This window comes from Homalodisca vitripennis, chromosome 5, assembly GCF_021130785.1.
Source record: "Homalodisca vitripennis isolate AUS2020 chromosome 5, UT_GWSS_2.1, whole genome shotgun sequence".
NCBI classification, from domain to species: domain Eukaryota; kingdom Metazoa; phylum Arthropoda; class Insecta; order Hemiptera; family Cicadellidae; genus Homalodisca; species Homalodisca vitripennis.
Window position 1 is genome coordinate 49,155,407 of NC_060211.1, and position 27,172 is coordinate 49,182,578.

General features: G+C 38.4%; 1 protein-coding gene across 5 annotated transcripts in view; it reads left to right on the forward strand.

Moving 5' to 3' along the window:
• The window catches only part of LOC124362126 (14-3-3 protein zeta), a 56,083-nt gene that overhangs the window by 18,718 nt on the left and 10,193 nt on the right, over positions 1-27,172 (forward strand). For 4 of the 5 annotated variants that reach the window (XM_046816343.1, XM_046816340.1, XM_046816342.1 and 1 more), the window contains exon 2: positions 19,011-19,336. In XM_046816343.1, the coding sequence (XP_046672299.1) occupies positions 19,037-19,336 (300 nt within the window). In that variant the 5' untranslated portion in view covers positions 19,011-19,036. Of the gene's footprint in view, positions 1-7,346; positions 7,488-19,010; positions 19,337-27,172 lie in introns of those variants that run through there. The other variant, XM_046816344.1, reaches the window with a different exon arrangement.

Here is a 27,172-nt window from a genome sequence, read left to right on the forward strand (position 1 = left end):
AGCAGTCTCAAAGGGCAAGCGAGTCTTGTTAGTGTGGCTGTGACGTCAGCTGCCTCGGCTATAAACAAACAGATAATGAGAGAAAACGTGTCTCGCCGCAATTTTTTGTAAGAACCTGAAAAAGTAACGAAACATCGTGGTTTTTTCAATATTAAATATTATTAAAAAAACCACGATAACTGAAATTTTCGCGGATGTCGGGTGCTTTTTACGTATTTGTATATACATATCTTCTATTATCAGAACATATGGTTTATTTTACAATTTGTTATGTTGGTAGATGTGGTTTGAAATTTGTTAATAAGACATCGGGTTTCGATATAAATATATTATAATGCAATACAAAAAAAGTAAACTACAGCCGTCCAGCAGGTCCATTTTACAATCTATTTAAAAAATATAATCTACAGAACATTACTTGCTGTTCTCAAATTATAATTCTCACGGAACTGCTTTAAAATAATCTCGGATTCGTAGTGTGTAGGGGTGTTTCCTTTAAGGGTTAAAACCTAAAAATATGTTATTTGTAGAATCAAGACATAGTTGGCAATGAGTTCCACATTTGGAATGGTTTTACAGTCTTAGAAATACATTTTTATATTGACTCCCAGCTTGTTTAATTCTTGGTGTAAGGAATACCTTTTTTTTGTATTTGAGCTCAAATTCAGTGCGCCGCGACGTCGACAGAATTTGCCCGGCTAACATGGTGGACCGCTTGAGCCGCTTCTGCCTGCTCTGTTACTCGCTGCTCTGTGTTTAGAAACAGACCCAATCCCCGACCAGCTGTTACAATTATTTTGTCAAAAGTTGAATTGTAATCTACACTAAGAAAGTTTGGCCACGTTGGGGCAAACTCGAGTCAACTGTCAAAGCACTCGAGCCAACTGTGTAAGGGTGTGGGCGAGGGGTGGCGGCGGGGTCATTCTTGCCCGCTTATCCCGCTGACTAAGCGATATTGCTCTTTTGTTTTCCTCAACCTCAATACTTTATTCTCGTTTCTGTCACATTTTCGACGTTCCGCTGTACACGTCTTCTCCGACTGAGTAGTAGCAGATAAGTCACTATTATTATAATTGGATCTCGAAAAGTGGATGAAGAATATTTTATTTTATTGATTAGTTTGTTTGTTAATTTATTTTTAACATGCACTAAGACCGAAGCCATCGCGCATGTTTCTAGCCTCTCTTTATTTATCGTTATTACTGCGATTAAGGCAATGACGGTCCGATGTGCTCCGTTTTGTGTACAGATTTATTAGTTACTGTTGTAGTAAGATATTGGAATCCTAAATTCTTCTGTGGTGAAACTTTTCGCGGTCATAATGCTTGAACCACTAGTAAGTCAGTAACACAAACCATAATGGGCAGTGTATGGGGCAGTTACAATGAGAAGAGGTGGTTGGCTGCTTAGTTATATGTTTGTACTACAGTTAACGCGTGATTTAAATATTTCTGTGTAAAATGGTGGAAAACGGATTTTGACACTTATATGAATCTATATTTTTGTAATTATCATATTTTTAGGTGACAAGTTCGTGTAAACCCCCTCCCACTCCCACAGGTATTAGGTAAACTGAAGCCTGGTTCACTGGTTGGTTGTTGTAGTTGTATGTTGTAATGTAAAATTGGAACAAAACACGAAAGTGGGTTCAGACATAGTTGTTGTAAATTACCGGAAAACAGTCTAGTTAATCGTGTTGCTGTACATGGATTCAGCGAACCGTGTCACTGCTACACGTTGATGCTCTTTCTCTGTAGCCGGTCTGTACAATAGACGAATAATACCAATTAAAATGCTAATCTTAATTCTTGATGAATAAAAGAAAACTGTCGCGCCATCCTGTTAACCGCGGAAGTATTGTAGGTCTGGAAGTATCCTGCGACGGTAGTTGCCGAAGTAGAATACGCGTTCTGGGGAAGAAGTGTCTACGAAGTTGTTCATAGGCATTTACCATTGTATAAAGACGAGTTCGAGTTCGCTGCGCTGTTGTCGAGCGATAGCGTGCTGTGCTCGTATTGAAATATGTTCGTTGCGCATTCTGACCATGCGTAGATCCTGGTTTCCGATATCTTGTCATGGAGGTGGTGGAGCGTGCGCTGATTGCATCAATGCTTCACGGTTGACCCGATTTTATCGCCGGCCTTAATTTTGCGTTGTTTCAGCCACGACCACCTGTTCATCTTGTTGTGTATTAACTAGTATTTTATATATCGTGTATGTTATGGCATTTTCAGCACTCCCAGTCATTGTGTACGTTTTATACAGTTTGCTACTTCCTTTCATATTCTTGCATTCCGATTGCCCGCTCTGACTTCGGCGTTGAATATTACGCTGAAGCCACTCCCATACTTCAATTAAAATAAATTAGATTTAGTTTATTTTACATGTTTCTTTATCAATAACACCTACATTTTTCCCATTCGTCGGATATTGTAACGAAGGCAATGTTCAGGACAAAGGTCGACATGAAGAACACAAGGTGTAATTTGGTTGTACGTTGAGGGAAGGTTTATAATTCAGAAGTCGGAAGGAAAGCGCTAACGCAAATTAATCCCTAAAGAGATAGACTCATCACTTTTAATAAGTCATGATACCGCAATTCAGTTTTATGAAAGATTTGCGACGTTATAGTTGTAATTTTCTGTGTCTATCATAATTCGTTTATCTTCTTTCGTCTAAATAAACATAACGCATAAAACATAATTGATCATTCTATAGGTAATTTACAAGAATGTATTCTATTTCCACGTATTATCGAGAAAAGGTAAACAATACCTAACCATTGCCGGGATGGAACAGGCCCTATTGCGTGATCCACAGACCATTGTTCCTCGTGAAACTACATCGATTTTCAGTTCCCATTTATGTTTATTTGGCCTGCGCTGAGCTCGTGGTTATACGTATTCGTTGCCTATTTTACGACAACAGAACGTCTGTGTCTGTCGCTTTTATATTTGCTAATATTTTATTGTCCGCTCGCTAACTTAAAAATGCGTATTGTATCATCTCGGATCGGTATCTTTTTGTTTTGTATAATAATGTACGTTGTTTTTCAGTCATAGCCATTTTTAAAAATACATTTAGTTGGGGAGAGAAAGTAAAGCCCGGTGTGTTGTATTGGACTGCTTGAGTGGTGCTGCAACACCGTCAACTGGGGATTTGCATGAATCGGCAGTCTGGTGCAGCTCCAGTATCGCTATATAAGGTGGGGCCGAACCTCCCATTCACCACCGGAACTCCTTGAACCTCTTCTGACGGCCTTTCCACCCACACGACTGTCTGTGTCACCCTCCCCTCCTCACCCCTCCCTCTCCTCTACTCTACTTACGCATTTCATTCCAAATGGTACGCAGAGGTACTTTTCGCTTGTCTGACTGTGAATTTCGTTGTGAAACCTGCTTAAAGATTTTGTATCATTAGCAGCCAATTAGAGACCCGATTGAACCTTCTTGGAATCAACCTTCTTGGAATCGTGCCGTTGTCCTTCTGTGCGTTACCTCTGGTTGAAAGGTTCGTAGAGACTCGATACTTGCTTTATAGTTTCTCTTAGTCCAAAGGAATTCTAATGATTTTTGGGTCGAAATGTTCATCTGTGTTACGGTCTTGATTCTTCGATATTCCGCTGTACGTTTGTTTCTAAACTTTTTTATGGGAATATTATTCATCGAAAACCGGATTAAATTAAAATTTCCGTCAGTTCAATTATGTCAGTTCGACGTAATAAATGTTATTGACTTATCACTGCTTACATGTGACTATTAATATAAGTACATGTAGATTATGTACTTACTGTATTTTACTATAAACCCCTTATTGAATCGCAAATCGGTAGATATTCGGTAACAATTTTGTTCGAAGAACAGTTAATCATATTAAATATCTGAATTATTGTAGGCTATCCAACCTCTTATTCTGTGACCGTTTTACAATATTCAGTAATTACCCAAGGAGACTAATAATACTGGTATCTGCTTCCCTCGTTTTATGAAGCAGACTTACTGGATGTTTACTATAACAAGAAGAATTTACAACGGAAACAGATGAGTAGTGCTGCTATCGCAAAGTAAAAGCACTATTCGCCATAATTTGGGCTGATAAAGGATGATAAGATGAGGCTTGTAAATCCCTGGAAATGGAATGTGCAATGATAGGATAATCCCCGTGCCGCACCGCACAGAAATAGAATGGTGATCAGCAGCAGACCCCTAGTGGGTGGGTGGTAGCAGCCACCCTGCCACAGTGATAGCGTGGGTGGTGGTGGGGGTCTTTTTGAGTGGCCATTTATAGTCATCCGACCTGCCTTTGTAACGTTCGTTACGGGCCGCCGAACTCTCGCCCTCCCTGCTGTGCCGCTATGGTTCAGTTCGAATTCCCCATAAAACCCATTTCAGCTAAGAACGTCACAGTTTTCCTGAAATTTTGCCTAAGACATTGGAGCGTTGAATTTAGGACATGGAATTAAAGCATTTTTGCGGCAAATTTACAAGTATTTTTGCACGGTTACCTGATTTTCAATATCGTGTGAGCATAATCAGATCGACAACACAACGAAAGCAAGCCGAGTGTACAGTAGGAGCTAACACTGGAGCTAAGACTGCTTTGACAATAACATTGAGGGTCAATCAAAGTCGGGATCTTCCGGCGCATGCCTAATTTTAACATAGGCCTATTGCGATTTTGTTTTGTGTAATCCGCCACTTCCCTCCACTTATACTCGAATACTTCAGTAATATTTTGTCGTATTCAGTCGACAATATTTTATCATTTCAATGACAGCAAGTTCTTCGTATTACATTACTTTGCTTGTTCAAAATTTGATTTATAAGTAAGTAATTGAAGTAAAAGAAATATGGCATGGACTTCAGTTTTTCTTCAGGTCAGACTTTAGTCTTCAGTTAGACCTATGTGAAGTACTAACAAATTATTTATGAAGTTTGGTTCCGTGGTGACATCTTCCTATAATGTGATAAATTTATAATCAACCAGTCGGCTTTATTTCCAGTTGATGAGAAATGTTTGAAGAAGTATCGAGTACATTGGGGTCGAAGTAGCCTTAATGCAGTCATTATTTTATTTATCAAAATTTAAACATCATATGTCATTTTCCAAAATTGTATTTAATTCAAAAAATTTATATTCTTTCAGCCTACCTATTATATTAATGGGCTATGATTTTTATTTAACTAAATTAAATAGTATAAACTGGTGCTGTTCAAAAAATATTGTTGTGTTATGAAAGGGGTTTTAATATCTTTTGCAAATCCTAAGTTACAAATCCTGATTTTGTAAAACTTTTAAGATATTTTCATTTGCTCTGAACATCAAACGTCTAATCGGTTACAGTCTTCTCATTTCTTTCTATCTCGCGTTCCTCAAATTCAAGGTTAAACCCTATAAGTGCAGCTAAATCCGTGACCGTCAAATCGTCCCTATCGTCAAGAATTGATCCTACATTTACACAGTACTTTTCCACCACATTTAATCGAAATTAAATTGATATCACGTGTATTTTAATACTAAAAGAATAATTTTTTCCGATCTCCGTCTTGAGTCAAAGGAATATCTATCAATTATAGAAAGCTTTATTTATAACGGAAATGTTGAAAGCATCGTTTAAAGGCAGCTTTACTAAGTGTGTGTGCCACACATGAGATGAGCATAAACAGCAAATAACGATGAGATTGGGGTAATAATTTGCACGTTTTGTGTTCGAGTTCATTCGGATCACTCAATAGGTTGGATCACAATTCAAGCATGGTTGTGAAACTTTGGGTTTCTGGAAAGTTAGTCTGAACAAGCTGCAATTCAATTTCAATTCCTTAAGCCAGTCATTAGTTTTGATGATGTTTTATTTCTGTAGTTCTTTACGTTAAGTAGCCTACGTGATTGGGTTTTATTTATGACAAAATATTAAATCAAAATAAAATCCAGTTTTAATAACTGATTGTTTAAATAATGTTACATCTCACTTAAATATAAATACGAAGTAGAGTTAATATGAAGATCGTAATAGCTGCTTACTAGTGGATCGCAAAAATCCTCCACAGCGATAATTCCCAACACAGACAGCATCGTCTCCAATCTTTCTCCAACCCAGTTAGATTATGTACAGATACAGCATTAGCTTTGATCCGATTTTCCCCATTGTTGTTGGTAGTGGAAGCTTTCATATAATGTTAGTGTAGGAGGAATTTGTACGCTTGAAATAAAAGTAGGGTAATCACTACAGCTGATCTGAAAATATAATTATACCAGAGTGAATTTATATGTGACCAGCTCTTATTGAACGGGAATACAGTTAGTACAAATTGATCTTCATTAAAAACTATGATAAGCTTATTATGTAGAATAGTATTACTGAGACAAGATACAGTATTGGTTTAATTGACGACAATCTAAAATTTAAAATGCTTATGAAGTCTCTTATATATATACGTATTACCATTATTATGAAATGAATAGTTAACTAACATGTGAGTTTGTATATTTAACAGAAATATTGCCAGAGTTTTTACAACATTTGCTAGCCTTTAACTTGAATTTCTTTAGAAATGACGTTTTTAAGACCCTGCATTACTTATTATGTGTTCAGGTGCATTATTATTTTGTATATATAGAAAAAGACATTCTAGACGAATGATAAGGTTTCCCTACAATTCCTAGTAGTAACAATGTTCGTACCAAGCCACTGACCAATTTTGGTTTCGTCGGGTTCATATTTTAATCCTTCATTTGAATTTCTTCCTTTCTGCAACTATTTGTCAATATGTAATGTTTTTTTGCAATATTTGAGATATGCAAATTCAAATGGCGAATTTAAATCTGTATGTATCCATAATTGAGTATTATTCTATAATCTGAGTGTTAATGTACGTAACATTCAGTCATATCCGAATGTGAGCAGCTCCATTTTACCTTCAGCTTAGTACGGCGTCTGAATATTCGGCGGTGAAGAAGCTCAAAACGAACTCGTTACATCGATTCGTCATCAGATATACCTAGACTAAAAAGTCAAATGCAATCTAGATGATTAGGTACTCTCATTCTGTCATCAGGTGCACAATTGAGTTGCGCACCATAGCTAGCTCAACCCTTCCCTCCACAACTACGTTATGTGTATTCTGTCAGGTACGATTTAGATTCACAACCAGTAAAAATATACTGTTCGGCGGAGAAAAAAAAATAGGATGTCATATATTTGCAATGGTATTTAACCTGGATTTGGGGTAGCTGATAATGAAATGTCTTGTGTCGCGTCGGCTCCTGGTAATGATCGCGGGCCGGGCCGGGGAAGTGCCGGTGTCGGGCGGGGTTGTTGCCAAGCGATGGCCGCGGCCCCGCATCGATCCGCCCCGGAGTTCGCGCATTTGGCTCTCACCCAGCCACAGAGCTCGTAGTGTCGCCTCGCCTCTCCTCGTCTCCGTAACATGTCTTAGAGCAGACCTTCTCACGTCCAGTAGTGTTGTTAGACTCTTCTACCCGGCACGGTGAGTACTGACCGCACCGCATACACTACACACTTCACACTACCGATTACAGCCACGGGCCGCCCAGTTACCTACCGCTACCGCCTTGACCTGTACCCGAGGTCTCGCCTCGCCACGCCACGCCATTGCGCAATCTAGAGCCCTGTACTTGCATGAGCTAGGGTATACAGCACGAGAGAAATGTTACTACTGTAAAACTGGCCATGTTTCCTTTTTGTAGAGTTCATTATCATAAGAAACATTTTAGACTGATCGTAATGTGTTAAGTATTAAGGGATGATGTGCTACTCGCTTTATCGATATCAACCATACAGCGATGGTATTGACCTAGATCATTCCAAACTATCCTACACGTTTTAAAATTAATTCTGGTAAAAAATAAATAATTAATAGTAATTTGAAATTTGTTTGAAGGTAAACTCTGCATAGGTTTTGTTCGAACAACCTGTTTGACTTCAAATCTGCACGCATAATCTGGCTTAATTACCGCAATATGTGAGGACCCTCGCGCCGAGAGGTGTCTACTGGAGCACTCTTTAAGTGCCGCACTCTTCGCATTTTGTTCGAGCAACCTGTTTGACTTCAAATCTGCACGCATAATCTGGCTTAATTACCGCAATATGTGAGGACCCTCGCGCCGAGAGGTGTCTACTGGAGCACTCTTTAAGTGCCGCACTCTTCGCATTTTGTTCGAGCAACCTGTTTGACTTCAACTCTGCACGCATAATCTGGCTTAATTACCGCAGTAAGTGAGGACCCTCACGCCGAGAGGTGTCTACTGGAGCACTCTTTAAGTGCCGCACTCTTCGCATTTTGTTCGAACAACCTGTTTGACTTCAAATCTGCACGCATAATCTGGCTTAATTACCGCAATATGTGAGGACCCTCGCGCCGAGAGGTGTCTACTGGAGCACTCTTATAAGTGCCGCACTCTTCGCATTTTGTTCGAGCAACCTGTTTGACTTCAACTCTGCACGCATAATCTGGCTTAATTACCGCAGTAAGTGAGGACCCTCACGCCGAGAGGTGTCTACTGGAGCACTCTTTAAGTGCCGCACTCTTCGCATTTTGTTCGAACAACCTTTTTGACTTCAACTCTGTCCGCTTAATCGTAACTAATTGCTGCAGTAAGGATCTTCGCAACGAGGGGTGTCCCACTGGAGCATTCTGAGTACTATCGTACTTTATTGAAGGAAATTTGTTGTAAAAGAAGTATTTATTAAACTCCTTCCGTATAGGTGGAAAGAGTGCACAGTTCCGAGTTATCGGCTCTCCCCGACGTAGGTAGTCAGCGAGAGCAAAAATTAAATTGTACAATTTCTTGATATCTTTCACAGATAGACGATGAAAACTGTGAGTTGCTGCGTTTATTTCGTAGATAAAAGAGAAGAGAGCATAGTTGCTCAATTTTGTACTCTTCCGCTGAGATAAACGCCTAGAACACATTGTTACATAGATTCCGTCTATTCTCCCTCAAGTGTAATGTATGACAACCCTCCCCCAGATGTGTGGCGTGAGCACGCAGTTTCCGGTCCTCAGATAGATGGTTTGAAGACACAGTTATCGGCACGGCACACAGTTGCACAGTTTCCGACACTCCTACCCAGATAGCTGGCGAGAGCACATAGGTGCACAGTTTCGATTCTCTCCCACCCAAATAGACGGCGAGATCATTTAGTTGCACGGTTACGATTCTTTCCCAAGCAGATATACGGCGCGATGATTTAGTTGCACAGTTTCGATTCTCTCCCACCCAGGCAGACGACGAGATAATTTAGTTGCACAGTTTCAATTCTCTTCCACCCAGACAGACGGCGAGATCATTTAGTTGCACAGTTTCAATTCTCTTCCACCCAGACAGACGGCGAGATCATTTAGTTGCACAGTTTCAATTCTCTTCCACCCAGACAGACGGCGAGATCATTTAGTTGCACAGTTTCAATTCTCTTCCACCCAGACAGACGGCGAGATCATTTAGTTGCACAGTTTCAATTCTCTTCCACCCAGACAGACGGCGAGATCATTTAGTTGCACAGTTTCAATTCTCTTCCACCCAGACAGACGGCGAGATCATTTAGTTGCACAGTTTCAATTCTCTTCCACCCAGACAGACGGCGAGATCATTTAGTTGCACAGTTTAGATTCTCTCCCATCCAGATAGACGGCGAAAGCAGTGCTTTTGTATGACTGGTGGATTGAAGAGTGATTGGTTAGTTGTATTAAACTAGTTTAAATATTGTACATGTAAACTGGTTCGGCTTGCCTCTTATTTGATCGAATCAAAGGTTTTGCCTGCTCATATTACAGAAAAACTGTTGTGATTACATCTTTATTGTGAAAATTTCTAAATAGATAAGGCGTAAGAGTTGGCAGTCCTTGTTTACCTGTTTCATATTCTATGGTATATAAAATTCATCTTATAATGTGGAAACAATACGGAGCAACTTTACCAGACTAGTGAAAGGTTAATTCTTACGTGTACGCGCAACGTTGAACAAGACAACGATTTCAGTACCCTCGTAGCATATTAAGGTTATGTGCCATTTAAGAGTAACGATTTCTAATGCATGTGTGTGGAACCCATGATAAGTATTACAGAGTTGCTGCTGACCTCAACAGTAGTGTGGTAGACGCTGTGGAATGCAGTGGGGGACAGACGGCTACGGCCCGGATGTGTACAATAATCGTTCCCGTCTACTACGGTCCAGCTCCGTTATTCCGCTTGCTCCAATTATACGACTTGTTAGTTCAGGGTGCGCACACGTTCCTCAGTCATAGACTACGTTCTTGTAGAGGTTGTGGGGGGGATGTTTGATTTAGACGCTTGGCGGGTATTTTCCATTCGTTATTTGTTTTTCAATTATTGAAATCGATAAAAATTTCCGAGCTTTACAATGAGGTTAAGAACTGGTTATGCTGGCAGCCATCTTGCTTTCAGTCCCGGAGAACAATATTAAACTCAGAACCGTTTTCGCCCTTATTTGAAATCTATGTCTTATTTTAAACGTATCCAAAAGCTTATTAGGTAGTTGTTTTTATATTGTTATAGGTTGCAAAAAAAACTTACAGTTTTGTAATTCAGCTTTTTAATATTCAAATAGTACAATGTTTCAAAAAAAAAAAAAATAATGAGTATGTTTTTCTTATCCTTAAAATAATTATTCTACCACAACACAGTTTCTAATATAATTAAATGTTCCTGTAACAAAGAAATTTCATCTTCCCATTGGAAGCTTACATATGGTAACTCGATCAGTGTTACGTGTTACGGGCACGACGTTGTCTGCAGTATTCTCTTTTACGGCATTACTGCATTTGTGGACGTAGTCCTCTGTATAATTAGTGAGGAGTGACGGCAGTTCGCATCCCACAATTGCAGTGTGGACTTCCTGTAGTAGGCGGGATCCGTCCATCTGGACTGTTAGTTAATGCGTAGTGCTCCGAGCATAGTTGTCAACCGTACCTAAAGCGTATTTCGGTTTCTCAAAAATACTGTTTTGGAAGAAATCTGCTCCTTCCCCTAATAGTGTTGCAACATCCAGTTCCTGTGTGTTACGTGTATGCACGTGACTTCCCCACCCAACTCTTGTTACCTTCTACTAGAGCTATCGTGTCAATGGATTGATCTTTTTTAATAAAACATTAATGATTAAATTTGAGATATGTACTATCAGTGAGAGACGTCATGTTGATACAGAACAAGTGACAAGATACGGAAAGCGTGCGTGTGTTACTAAACGCGTAATGGCGTGCAATGTGTGGTGCCGGTATTATTAGCTCTTCCGTCATCGTCACCGTAACCACTACTGCTGCTGTCAATAGTTCCAGGAATACAGCGAGCTGGTAGTTCTTGGTTGCAGGACATTCCTACCGCAGTTGAATACTGTATGATACAGTTATCTAAGGCATTCACTGAGAAACGTCATATTGATACAGAACAAGTGACAAGATACGGAAAGCGTGCGTGTGTTACTAAACGCGTAAAGGCGTGCAATGTGTGGTGCCGGTATTATTAGCTCTGCCGTCACCGTAACCACTACTGCTGCTGTCAATAGTTCCAGGAATACAGCGAGCTGGTAGTTCTTGGTTGCAGGACATTCCTACCGCAGTTGAATACTGTATGATACAGTTATCTAAGGCATTCACTGAGAAACGTCATATTGATACAGAACAAGTGACAAGATACGGAAAGCGTGCGTGTGTTACTAAACGCGTAATGGCGTTAAATGTGTGGTGCCGGTATTATTAGCTCTTCCGTCATCGTCACCGTAACCACTACTGCTGCTGTCAATAGTTCCAGGAATACAGCGAGCTGGTAGTTCTTGGTTGCAGGACATTCCTACCGCAGTTGAATACTGTATGATACAGTTATCTAAGGCATTCACTGAGAAACGTCATATTGATACAGAACAAGTGACAAGATACGGAAAGCGTGCGTGTGTTACTAAACGCGTAAAGGCGTGCAATGTGTGGTGCCGGTATTATTAGCTCTGCCGTCACCGTAACCACTACTGCTGCTGTCAATAGTTCCAGGAATACAGCGAGCTGGTAGTTCTTGGTTGCAGGACATTCCTACCGCAGTTGAATACTGTATGATACAGTTATCTAAGGCATTCACTGAGAAACGTCATATTGATACAGAACAAGTGACAAGATACGGAAAGCGTGCGTGTGTTACTAAACGCGTAAAGGCGTGCAATGTGTGGTGCCGGTATTATTAGCTCTGCCGTCACCGTAACCACTACTGCTGCTGTCAATAGTTCCAGGAATAGCGTCTAGTTCTTGGCTTCAGGACATTCTTACCGCAGTTGAATACTGTATGATACAGTTATCGAAGACAGACGTTCGGAGAGTTACGACAGATTATCATGTTTTTTTATTCCTTATTTCAACTTAACCGAGAAGGGAAATTATTTTATCTAATTTTGATGTGGACTTTCCCTCCCCCAGGACGACATCGATTGACAATGCAACACATTAGAGAAGAGTAATAGAGGTTTTGCGGAAGGTCCAAGGTGTGGTGTGTTATGGCCAGGTGCGCGATTTTGGCATGTACCCAGTCGCGCTCTCGCTAGCCTTACCCACTTGGCTGATGTTGGTGTCTTCTGTTGGCTTTGAGCTTGACACCACCACTACGTCATCTCTCAGTTGTCTTTGTCCGCGCAGGAATTTAATGTGCAAAATGTGTGCTCGTCAACACATTAGTAGTCCTAAGTCAGCTCCATATACAACTGTGTACAAACTCACATTTTAAATGTATCCCATAAATAAATTTGATATATGTATTGTGTATATAAAAAAATAGGTTTACAATTTTTTCTTAAATCTATTTGTGACCAAAGATTTACGATACGAATATTACATGAAATTATTAAACACCAATTACATGAGAACCCGAATAGCTACTCGCCATTTGTTTTGGCTTTTATTAAAAATACCTTACAGTTAATACTCTCTATTGCCGTGGACATAACAACTATATGGCAAAAGTAACATCCTCTAAATATAGCTATAATTTTTATATTCCTGCACAATACTACATGCAGACATACAATCTTTCCATTCATGCATACCACTCACTTTCCAATTCTCTCCAACGCCATTGTCAGTCATCGAGATTGGATGTCTCCCAACTATAACCCAAAAATTCGTCGACACTGTAAAATACCTTAGACGCTAAAAAGCGTTTCAGACGAGTTTTAACTGCTTGGGCGTTTGTTCATTTTCCATGGAATCTGGTAATCTGTTGATACTGCTTCCAAAATGTAGAGACGTGGAAGAATCAACATGTGCAATTTTTTAAAAGCTGGTCGGCTCACTCTCTGTGAAGTTATTATGATTTCTTTCTTTTGAAGCTTGGAGCTGATACAGTACTATTTATGTTTTTAGAAGAGAACAGCACCCCATTTAAATTTAATGAAATGGTATCTACTTTCATATTTAAACATTAATGCATATTATGAAATAGTGTTCGGAATTGCGTACTCAGGAAGTATTACTAACCATGCGTGACTTTCCGTACAATATTTTCCTCTGAGATATTTAGTATTTGTGTTTGTATTTACTGGTACATACTGCTATCGCTCGATATCGCCAGTGTTATATAGACAAGTGACACTACAGTCAAGTACTCTAGCACTCAGTATCGTCGATACGCCTAATCTTGTTGTTTCCAACAGTCACCGGTAAAACTCGCGATCCTCAAATATCTGCTCTAGTGACTATGGAAGTATTTTTTTCTCAATTTAAACGGTTCTTATGAAATCCTGTACGTTTTTAGTAGCAACGTATTTGATCTAAAGATTACCGCTGCAATTGTTATATTTATGTACGTTTGGCAATAGTCGGTGTCGTCTGGTATTCATCCAGCATTTGTATGTATCATGCGGTAAAAGTACGACTCTCGTGAAAGAATGGAAATTGTTATTTCTTTATCTCTGAGAAGAACAAAAATGGTAGGTCGAGCTCAGGAAGAGAATGATAGTGCCGGCAGCAGTCAAGCGCAGGCCTTGGCTTGTGTACCAGAGGTTAACACAGCTCGTGTTATCGCGCGCTAACTAAATACACCGTACCCGCACCATGTGATACGTGGCGTAATCATTCCTTTCTGTGCTGGTTATACAGCGAACAGCACAATAACCATCCGTCTGGTGAACGTAGGCTACAGTATTAGTATTCGTGATGCACTCCTGCAGTAGGCAACTCGCCCAGTTTTACCTGCTTCAGCTACATTCTTGTACCTGCGTTGGTGTTAGTCAGGGGCGGATTTAGCATGGGTGGTGACAAGAGGGGGATCTGGGGATTAAGACTACCCTCACGGAATGGGCCCTCTACCGGAAATAAAAAAAATACACATCTTGAAATAAATTTTATGCATTTTCGGATCTAAAATGTATCTTTGTACGAAACGAAAACTAACAAATTTATATTTGGGGAGTGGTCAATTATCTTGTGACTCCTCTTAAACCCCCCTCAGTGTGTTGTATTGTTTGTCTCAGTACGTCAGTGACTAGTATTACGGTGAGGACATTATACTTACTAGGCATATTCTTGTCATGCGTTTAAATATAGGATCAGAGTAAAGTCACTTCTTCCATATAAATCCACAGCTGTGATTATTAATAGTCACATTCATCGCATAAGTTAGAATTTTTCTAACTTTGTGTCTTTAAATTGTCGGTCGAAGTTAGGTTGTGTCGTTCGCCACTTGTGTACTTTTACTGCACAAGAGTGAGCGGTCAAGTTCCGTTATTTCACCCCATGTTTTTAAATCGCAACTATAGCCACGGAATTGATTGTTTGAGGTGAACTAATCATTTCAACTTATATTTCTGATCAACCCCTCTAGAATTTTATATTTTACTGATAGGTACTATCTCGAGAGATGTTCTTCTTTTATTGACATCAGCGCGGGCTTCGGCAGCACCGCTGCCGAAGCCCGCGCTGATGGCCGAAGGCACTCGTCTCATTTCGATATCAAGAACAGTCTGGGCATGCCTGATGCTGATAAGATAAGACGTCGTCAAGGAAAACAAACAGTTTCTATCTAGTTTAGTACCTCCGTACTCATCTATGATCATTAATAGTTAAAACAATCAATTCCGTGGCTATAGTAGCGATTTAAAAACATGGGGTGAAATAACAGAACCTGACCGAGTGAGCTGTTGGGTGTTAACCTGTAGTCCTATTATTTGGTTTACGTGATCGATGTTGGAGTAAAACAGTTTTAGCCCAGCACATTTTGTTGGCACGATGTCAGTCCAAAGCGACATATTTCAATATTTTAATTGTATTAACAATTTACAGCGCTGTTTATATAATACTATACAGTACTCCTTTTTTGAACTGTGCCTCTAGAATGAAAATCTCCATTGCAGTTTTCAAATATCGAATATAAACTATTCGGGCAAAAGTGTCCATTAATCATGCATTCTTTGATTTTAAAACGTGAAATTGAAATAGGTAAACAATAATAAATTATAGTTTATTGTGTTCTTGATCTTCTGTCCTCTTTGGTAAACTACTAGTGGCTACAGTTTATTGCAAACTCAAGAACATTTCCAGTTATGAGACACAATTATTCATCACCCAATCAGTCGCTGAAGATAGGGTTTTGTAACACTGATTTGGAGCGAATCTCACGTTACAGTTGCTTTAATCAGTGCCAGCTCCAATATAATGTATATGATATACCCATCACATGTTTGTACCACAACTGTTACAGTTGCTTTAATCAGTGCCAGCTCCAATATAATGTATATGATATACCCATCACATGTTTGTACCACAACTGTTACAGTTTCTGGTTAAGTTTCAATAGTCGGGCATACACACATTTCTTTATATCCGATCTTTATGTAAGTGGAAGGAAATCTAGAAGTTAGGATGTTTTCGAGTGTCGCCTTCGTTTAAACACGGGAAAATATCCAAACGTGCATTTCTTGTTCATGGTGAACGTACTCATTTCAAAGTGGTTTTCCATTATATATGGCTACCGAATACAATATATGGTTAAATATAACGGCGATACGACTGTAGATCGCCGCCTCCACGTCACTGCCAGGTGTGTGCGAGTAGTCAGTGACTGTACCATTAACCGATCGTGCCTAATTGACTCGTGTGTACGCTGTACATTCACAGCCTAACAATGGTCACCTGACAGATTAGGCAATCGTGCGCTCCTAATTTTCATTAGGCGTGAACCTGCTCAATTCTTGTTGCGTTGTTGTGCATTTTTCTACCGAATGAAAGGCGAAATTCAACAAAATTAAAAAAAAAAGACTTGAATGCATAGTTGTCCAATAAATGGACTACCACCCTATATTGTACTAAAAAAGTCATTTACCGTCTTAGAATAAACCGAATGTATTTAATTTACATGTAGCAGCACGCGTTACTGGAAATTTTAAAATGTAGATTTTAAAATAATATTTTTAAACACGTATTTATCATTTTGTTTTCGTTTTTTTTTAAGTCTATAATATATGATACAAGCTATTTGTACAAGATAGTAAATAAGAGATGGGCTCGAGACGTGTTTCATGTTCTAACTCGTAAAGTGCCCTGCGTGATAAAAAAAGAAAAGTATGATCTAAAAAAATTAAAATAATAATTTGTGAACTAAAGTCGTGCATGCTTAGGAATTTCAACATAAACTAATCGACCTATAAAACTTAATTTCCTATTGATAATGCTTGTATCTAGTACACGGAGGCTCATACACTCCATGGGTTGTACCACTCACTGAAACGTACTTATCAGATGTATCTGTACTGGTTATAGCCGTGATAATTGAGGCGAGATAAACTTGCCACTTTACATACGAGATTAGACTCTTTGTTATAACTCTCCGTTGTTTTGTTAGATTTTTGTAAGTTAGTAATACGCACGTACTTTCATCGCGATAACGTTTCATCACGAACAATTGTTTCATATTATGTATCTGCTAAAGTAGTCTTATCTCGTAAAATCTCTCAAGAACAAAAATTGTTGCGCTTATTCATCATTGTGCCGGTTTAGTATTGACGTATTAATGTAATAAATGAAAATTTCATTCTTTCCGTCGTATTAACGTTAACGTCATAATATACTTATTTAAAGTAAAACTATTTACATTATAGGACACAGCAAATCCCTGGCTTCGAGCCATTCTGGCTCTGCTGTCTACAGTACTGTCAGTAACATTGATATTGTGAAACTTGAATCCTCAATACGTTTCTTTTCCCCTTTTTCATCACGTCAATGATGTTGAGTACGTTAATGGTTGTGGCCATGACCGTTGGTTTTATTATCGCTCAAAAAAGGTTTATATTTTATGTATCATTTTGATACCAGTGATAAAGTTGTCTACTATGTTTTATCTACCCAGAATATTGTTGGAACATCGTAACTACTACTACTATAACCACGGTCTTACACATGTCTCCATTTATGAGACATATACTGGGCCATCAAAAAACCTAATTGTAGAGTATGAGAGGGTTTAGGAACTTACTTTTCAACCCTTTGCAGAATAAAAAAATATTTAGTTTGTACTTTCCACTGTCAGTAGAAAAATTACTGTGTTTGATTTAACGTTAAGGACATCCAGAGAGTTGTTGATCGAGAGCTTATCTAAAATTCCTAATAGTGTTTTTTGTGGTATTTAAATAGTACTATCGTATAATAAAATATAAGTTATATTATGCTAATACCTTGCATATACGTTTTTATTATGCATTAGGAACTCAACCATTTTTCAGTATTTTATTTCCTCTTTTTTATATCCGAAAGAAACAAATATATTATTAGATACATACAGTAATATACGGATATAAGTGTGTATGTTTTATAAAATGAGAGGGTTTGATAATATAATGGACTGGGCCTATGAAAGATTAGGTTATTATTTTTGTATTAATATTATGAAATAAAGTCTACCATACCATTTAGTTTAAATGTTTACTTCATTAAAGAATTATTATTATTATCATGTATACAAGCAATGAATTTGGTTTTTATGTATATAAAACAGTTGATGGCACGGCATTTCCACTATGAACAGATGTTTAGTTGAATCCATACTTTAATATCTTGTTTTAGTTTACACCAGGGTTTAAGCTGAGATCGCATTTTGCGATGTGACCAAAGCCGATTTTGTAACCGAACCCGGCCGAGAATAAAATTTAAAATGGTTTACAAACAACTGGTTCGACAACAACTTTGATTCATATAATTCTAAAATTACAATCTCAAAGTTAGTACTATTGTACATGTCTTGTATGAAACTTGGTCATAATAGGATTTACAAGTTTTCCTGCTTATGGATGTTCAAAATTGTAGTCTGTTGAAAAGCGCTAAAAAGGTATAATATTTTTGTTCTTACTGGCACAAAACTTAAATTCAATGTTTGTAAACAAATTGATTTATTTCTAGAAGCAGAAATAAACAATTTACATTTTGATTTAACTCCCGTGATTTTCGCTCAACTTGTTAGTTTGTGGTCAAATTTTAAGCGAGGTTATCTGTATACTTTTTGATGCGAGCCATGATAGTATCCAACAAACGCCCATACTTGTTGCAATAACAGCGGTTCTAATACTGATACTACAACGCCGTGGCTGACATTTACGAACAAAAACGCACCTTGTACACTTCTAAACGTGTTGTCTGGGCGTTTGTAACTCGTACTAGAGATTTGAGGTTTGTTATAGTCAGATTTTATTTTGAAATGTGAGATTTAGTCTTTTCAATTGAGAAAAGACTTCGATTTTTATATATTTTTACAATAAAGAAAAAAAAATATTTTCTAACTGTACTGCTTTGAATAAAACCTCTTAGCAAAACTTGTTTAGTATTATAGAACTGCAGACTGTTTTTCTATAAGTATTATTGTAATCTTCGTGGAATACTAATGCACAAGACTATTGAATGAGTGCTAGAAGACGAGCATTTTTGCTAGGACACTTTTAATCCCAGCTTAAACCCTGCTTTACACTTGCACGATGATGCTATTGTTAAATGTCGTGTTCTGTCATGTTGTAGACTAAATCGACCACTCGCACACACAAATGTCCGTGGACAAGGAAGAGGTGGTGCAGCGGGCCAAGCTGGCCGAGCAGGCGGAGCGCTATGACGATATGGCGGCCGCGATGAAGTCCGTCACCGAAACAGGGGTGGAGCTGTCCAACGAGGAACGGAACCTGCTGTCCGTGGCGTACAAGAACGTGGTGGGCGCCCGCCGATCATCGTGGCGTGTCATATCCTCCATAGAGCAGAAGACGGAGGGCTCGGAGCGGAAACAACAGATGGCCAGAGAGTACAGAGAAAAGGTCGAAAAGGAACTCAGAGACATCTGTTATGACGTTTTGGTAAGTTTCTAATTTTTTTATCAGTACCGTACGTCTTTGTTTGTGCTTGGTAGATTAGGTTTCAGTTTCCTGGCTAATTGGTGGATTTTACTTGCATCACCTCCAATATTTTTGGACTGATTGTTTATTGAATGTTTGACGGCTTATTTTAGATTTTTAGAGAAATATTAATGATTGTTGGTTTTTCGGTTGTTCGAAGAAAGGTCTATGTAATATATATATTACCTCAAGCCTTTGTTACAGCTTATATAATTCTGTGTTCGGTCTTTTCTGGGATTTCACAATTTCTATTTTAAAGTTTTAACCAACTAAGTAAGAACGATTCAATCTTTCATTAATTAGACACTGATTATAGTTCCAATTGGATTTCATATTGCAATCTCGTGTCACTGTCAAGATTGGTTTCTGCTTTGTAGACTGTATGTTAAACTTGACAGTATTTACTACAGTAATGTAAATAAATTATCTGTATGAGTAGATGAAATATCATTGAAGGAATTGTTTTAATATTAAAGAAGTATTATGTGGTTTTGTTATTTGTTGCTAAGTTTTATCTAGCAATCATATAATTAATGTCTATTACAATGTTGGATTTGATAAATATTTTTAAGATTGTATATTTTGATCAGCAAATGTTCAATAGTTTAATTCTGGTTATCTTAAGTTTAACTGTTAATCGCCATTTGGCATTTTCACATCTAAACGTTGCAACCAATTGTCACCAAACTGGGCAAATGTGTTGTTGAAATGTGCTTTAATTATCCATTTAAAATAGTAGACTTTACGGATGTTTAAACTGAAATAAATCTAAAACTGTAGGACTAATAAGCAAAATTGTTGAATGCTACACAAGGCTCCAACGCTGCCAAAACTCTGAATTTAGCATATGACCATCTCTAGTTTTGGTTTGTTCCCAAACTAACCCGTGCATATTTACTGCTGATGTGCAGGGGAATAATAAAATACGTCTAGTTTGGTATTGTTTGCTTTTAATTTTGACAATTCTCCTAGTGATAAATCTATCCTTCCCGCATGTGATACCTACAACTTTCTAAAGATTTTGTCAACAACTGTGTGTGAATTGTTACAGCAGTACATTAAATCTTACTTGTCACTGAGACAAAAGCTTGTCATCTTCAACTTATCATACATTGGGCTGTAAAAAGCTAAAAAAATCACATCAGTTTTAAGAGTACTGATAGAAAAAGTGCCCTCAACAACTGATTTCATGTAACATTGTTTCATACTACAGATCACAAAATTAATTACGTGTACACACAGTTACCTAATTTGTGTTGACCAAGAAATGTTTACCAATTTTTTGAAATTACTCGTGGTATGCGATTGTATTGAGTGTCAAAAATGCTGATGCACACAATGCACAGTTGCTAAATAAACGACGATTCGTCGAGAGTTGAGAGTGAGGCGCCAACCTCCACTGCCGTGACGTGTCTGCTTGGGAACTCGGCGTGCCGATATTCAAGTATCTTACATATTACGTGGATTTTATTTGGATTGCTCTCCCCGATTAGTTACGTGGATTTATTTGGATTGTTCTTCCCGATTAGTTACGTGGATTTATTTGGATTGTTCTCCCCGATTAGTTACGTGAGTTTTATTTGGATTGTTCTTCCCGATTAGTTACGTGGATTTTATTAGGATGTTCTCCCCGATTAGTTACGTGGATTTATTTGGATTGTTCCCTCCGATTAGTTAGGTGGATTTATTTGGATTGTTCTCCCCGATTAGTTACGTGGATTTTTTTTATTGTTTTCCCCGATTAGTTACTTGGATTTATTTGGATTGTTCTCCCCGATTAGTTACGTGGATTTATTTGGATTGTTCTCCCCGATTAGTTACGTGAATTTTATTTGGATTGTTTTCCCCGATTAGTTACGTGGATTTATTTGTATTGTTCCCCCCGATTAGTTACGTGGATTTTATTTTGATTGTTCTCCCCGATTAGTCACAACCTCTAAAGCGAATGACATAATAAATACACCCACTGTCTATACTTTTTTAGTGTGAACATTTGCTGCAAATTTTACTTGAAGTAATTAAAACGGTCTTTTTGTTGCATATTATCTAAAAAGCGTGCACAAAATAAAAACTGGGGTATGTTTAGAACTCATTTTAATTGATTTTTCCTATTGTAATAGGATAAAATTATAGATTTTTTGACTCAAAAACTAACATTTCTTGAAAATCTTGTAATTAAAGGTTTAAATTCTAATTTGTAATGTATTACAAGTGACGTGAGTATTTTTCATTACACACGATTTGAGTGTTTTTTTTTCAACAGCAAAAAGGCTGTTTTCAGGATATTGGGTTTATATATAAATGAAGTGGTTTATAAATATTATTACTCTAAATTATAATATTTTCAAATTAACAAATTAAAAATTAGTGTTAAAAACTGGACGCGGCATTGAACACATTATTTAATCCGAACTTCATATCTTGTAATTATACGCCCCAATCTCTGAAGCAATGGTGCATAGCTGCGTGAATGTCACTGCGCATGAGTGCATGAGTTTTCGTCAAGCGGGCGACTTCCTATTGGCTGACCCGACCTTGCAGCTGCGACTACGTCATACCCCTAGATATCCTGCACAGTACCGTCGTGTGCGTGTTATTTATCTTTATCACTGAAGTGTCTTCTTCCACATCGGTTTACAGTTAAATGTGACTGTACCATCAAGCGGAATTTTACGTCAGTCACAGTTAATAAGCGGTGATATCCAAAAGCATAGCTTGGAAGTTAAGGTGCTGTTTTGATTTTCTCAATAAGTTACGTTCCATTAAATGTTTATTTAATGTTTTCCTCTAAATCTATGTAATCCCCAAATATTCTCTCTTATTGATATTGAACGTTGTGTTCAACTATGCTGGTCCAATAGGATCTCTTGTTGATGTAGAACATTGTACAAAACTACGAAAGTCAAAGAATATTGTCTCCAGTTTATATTGAACATTGTGCAAGACTATGCAAGTGTACGGGCTAGACTCGCTTCTCAGTAAGCACCGAGTCCACCACTATATACGCGCGCTGCTGTCGAAATGCCAACAACTGAGGAATGCCTGACGCAACGGAAATTTCGGTGAATGGATTGTTTCTTGCAAGTTCTGTCTTAAATTACAACTAGTCCAGATCAACCCGTTATGAAAACTGTGATTTTTATAAATTTCTCGTTTTTATTTTTTTTAGTTTTATGTTGGGTTCTTTCAATTTATAGCACTTATATGTTTACTGTAATGACTGGGCATGTTAAAAACTTGTAACGTTTTTATATCACAAAATAATTTAAAAATTTGTATCTATATATTTATGAATTTATTTCTATTAATTTTGAAAGCAGTTTGATTCTAAAACGCACAATATCAATTTGTTGGAATGTATAATCTGTTTGTTGCATTGTTGAGGTTTTCTACATTTTTAGAAGAAAACACTTGAAGTAAGGTTATGGTAAAATTTGTGGATGCAATTTATCGTCTAAAATTATGATTTAAAAGATCGTTTTGGTTGTACAGTTATTCGAGTTGTCTCATTTTAAGGTACTATTAAAATATTTATTTAGGTGTATCGGTAATATTTCCATTTTACGTTAATAGTTAACACTTTTTCAGTATTCACGTGTTAAAAAAAATAGATTAAGGTTGTTATGTTCTTATATTGATTAGTCAGAGAATTGTGGGAGTTATTTCATTTGAAAAGGAAATTTTATTGATCCCAGCGCTTTTTAGGTTCTGGTATGATTGAGAAAAAAATCAATTATAATCATAAAAGGTCTGTTCTATTATTTAATTTAATACGAAGAGCGTGTGAACTTTAAGGTTTATGGAGTGGGAGGCTTCCATCACTAAAAACATCGAAGAAAGTATTTAGTAAAGATAAGCCCTCGCATATATTGCCAAAGATGCGAATAAAGTAAAATTTAACATAAAACGAATGTTGAATGGACTGAGGTGTGTGGGCTGACACATGTTGCGCACTTGAGGTGAGCCAGTGAGTATGCTGACTCAGTGAGGCAGTGAGTGTGCTGACTCAGTGAGAGATAGCGAGAGTGCTGTGTAATAGTAGGCCTACAGCATAACTAAACACCCACGCCCAGGCGAGACCAGGAGAATTCCATTCTTTCCCTGTTTAGACTGCCACAGCTGGCGCGCGTGCCGTGCCTGATAATCGCTCTCAATCTACGACCCCTTCTCCAGACCCAGCGTTGGTTTATACACCGGGCTAGGGCTCCCAACCTTGCTATTGCTCGATACCACGGAAGTTACGTGCAGTTGTCAGCAATTCACAAAATGTGAATAATTCGAAAACGTTTAAATGAGTACTTATTATTTTATTAGGAACTATACTTTCTGATTTATATGCACTTGGAAACCTACTCTGACTTACCTACCTATAGCCGTGCTTTTCTATTATCGCTATTTTTATCCAGCAGACAAAACGCCAGTTAATTTAGGACTCTGTAATCACTCCTAAGTTTATCTTCCTTATTGATTACATAAACCTGTATTTATTTTGTGTACGTTAAGAATGTCCATCATTAAAAGAGCAGGGTGATATTTGTTTCATATAAGTGAGTGTAAATTATTGTATAATAAAATTTATAACGGTTTTCTTGTCTTCTCGACATTTGCCTAATATTCTGCCGTTACTCTACTTTCGGCGTCCTAAATGTTGGTAATTATAGCAATAGTCATAAACAAGCAACACTGTACTGCTAATTATATGTTAGGAGCCCTCAACACACATGCTCATCTACATCAAAGTAATAAGTAATGTTGAAATGGATGAGCAAATCGGAACAGTAAGGCCCCGGGCACGATACGAGCGGTGAGCGTCGAGCGCCGAGCGTCAGAGCGGCACCGCTCTGCCAACGCTTTGCAATCGGGCCCCATATGTTGTCGTGCAAATGTGAAGAGGGGTGTCACAATAGACTTGAGCGGTGAGCGACAGTGAGCGGCGCCGCTTAGCGTCGAAGGCACCGCCAAACCCTGCCCGATTACTTTTTGTACGACGCTCGACGCTCAGATGAGTCATGCTTCTTTCCACGGTTTTCAGTCTATTCAAGATGGCAGAGGAGTAAGAACCACGTAAGCCTCCGGCAAAACTTAAGAAAAAAGACATTGTTGAAGAAGCTCAGTGATACTCAATTAACCGATTCTTTTCTTCTCCAGTCTGCCCTTCAGTCTATTTAGAATAAAATCAAACGTCGGTACGCTCATCCGAGTGTACTGGAAAAAACGTTCTGGATCTTTTTCAACTGTTTGATGAGATGGTGGTACTGTCCATAAGTCCCTCTTCTTCTGTTAATTGGATGAACTCCCCATCGTTTTATCCCACGCTTGCAACCCCGAACTACACGCCTTTTCAACATTGAATTTTCCTATAGCAACAGAAGATGTACTAGGTCCTCATTCGAAGGCATATTGCAACACACTCGCGCCGCTTGTATCGTGATCACCCTCGCCGCTCTGGTGACGCTCGAGTGCCGCTCGACACTCGACGCTCGACGCTCACCGCTCGTATCGTGCCCGGGGCCTGATGAGTGTGTTTATAAGAGTTTCTTGTATAATGGAGGCAAAGGGCCATGGTAGAGGTGACGTTTTCTTCCATTTTGACTTCGATCTACAATACAGCTCAGCCCGAGCTTGTCGCTTTTATCAAGGAAAAGATCTTGCTATTTTTATTCAGTAGTTAAAATCGCCGAAACCTTTTAAGGTTGCATATTATGGAGTAGTATGACAACACGATGGTGTACTGTTTTTTATATTTGTCTCGCAATTAATTAGTTTTTTTGTCAGATATAGTACAAGTACCGGTGTCAGGTTGGTGTATAGTTGCCGTGGGATAGTCCGGTGTAGCAGTGTAGGTCAGACAAAAGTACGGTGTGTGCGGTAATTGGGAAGTGGGCAGGGCAGGCCAGGCCAGACCAGGGCACCCTACCGCAGGAAGCGACACAATACGCCAGGAAAGGGAGGCGGCCCGGCCAGCTCGCGGCCCGCGCCTGTCGATCGATCAGGAGGACATCCATCACCCACATCCCCGATTTAACTACTAATACGTGAATGTTCTACTCACCCTACTAATCTTGCGTGCGTTATAGATCGTTGCGATATCTCTACATATTTAGTAGGTAGGTTCTAAACGTGATCTTGTGACGCCATACTATAGCAAGCCTTCCGGCAGACATTTGTGTTATTAATTTACGCTGACCAACCACTACTTCCATTAATGGTTGCCGAGCAAGTCCTGTATCACGCGGTTAGCGGTTATTGGTGTAGTCAAAACTTAAAATTATTTCCTCAGATTTGTTCTTTATCTTTTTATTTCATCTGTTTTTTGTATGTAGCTTTCGGACTTTTCGCCGTAGATAGGGTTATGGTACCTTAGTTTTCAGTGTTAAATAAAATTCGCGATATTAACCGAGATCAGTACTCTATCCCAAGTAATTAGTATTGACTGTTAGTGCCATGAGGCAGCAGGCAGGCGATGACGTATGTATGTAGCCGCAGAAGCAGGATGTGAGAGAGGTGTGGAAGTGTGACGCTCTGGGCGAATGTGCCGCAGCCGTGTCGTTGCTCCCACCCACTCCACCATTGTCTAGCAGCGGCCACTCAACTCGGACTATTGTAACGATATCGAACTGCGTTATATTTTATAATTAATTGTGAAATCCGTTTAATACGTGCAGAAGGTACCGGAAGGTATACTCGGTGATGGGTATGAGAACACCGCCAGCACGGCGGGTGACGTGTCAGGCAGGGCTCGACCACATTGTTACATAATTTGTTACATTTGACTTTAAATGATTTCGTAGTACTCCATTCAGATTTTACTCTCCTAAAATACACACGTATTTCATCTTTACCTCATTTTAATAAAATGCGTTAATGTAGATTATTTGTTCGTCATATGTTAGCCTACTTGTTAGTTTTCATTTTGGATCACATTCACAGAATTTATAATATTTAGTCGTTGTAATTCTCACGGGTTTGTTGTAAGTTTGAGAGTTCCTTACCGATTATTAACTAATATTTGTAACATCTCGATCCTGTTGTGAATATCGTTGTTGGCTTTTGCATTCATGGTCAGTGATCGTCAATTGATTTTTTTTTCAGACAGACAGATCTGTAAGGAGTACGATCGTAAATATACATTGAAAGAAGCACGTAGTAATTCAAATAGGAAACTGGATCTATACGTCTTGTAAGTTTCTATAGTATGAAGTATTGGAATTTTAAAAGGAGTTTTATAAATACGTTACCGAAAAATGCACTTTTCTTCAATAGAAATTCCGGCAGTCGTGTGTTGCAAGTCGATAGTCGGCGCTGAGTGACGTAGTGCGGCGTATGAGTCACATGGTGGGCACGCCCGCCTCACGCCGCACGCGCTTCTCTCCTACATCGACCGCGACCGACCGTACGTCTCGTACGTCGTCTCTCCCCTCTTCTCGCTGATATTTCTCTCGGCTTTTATATATATATATATATATATTTATATATGGAATAATTTCTCGTTTTTTCTCAATCAAAATTAACACCATTTTTAAAAGCCTTGGTTGATTAGTACTACGTAGTTTTTATTTGCAATAATAACTACAATATTTACGTGCATATCTAAATTTCAAATCCAGATTTTTTTCATCACACATTTATTTTTAACATGCTGCGGATTTAGGTAATTGCAATTAAAAACACGAGAGTTGGAAATGTCAGTTCATTCAGAACAGTTGTACTGCAGTTACTCATTCAAATAATAACTTTAAAAAATTTTGCAGTTTTAGATTGTGAACTGATGTCATGTCATTTGGTATGGAACTAATT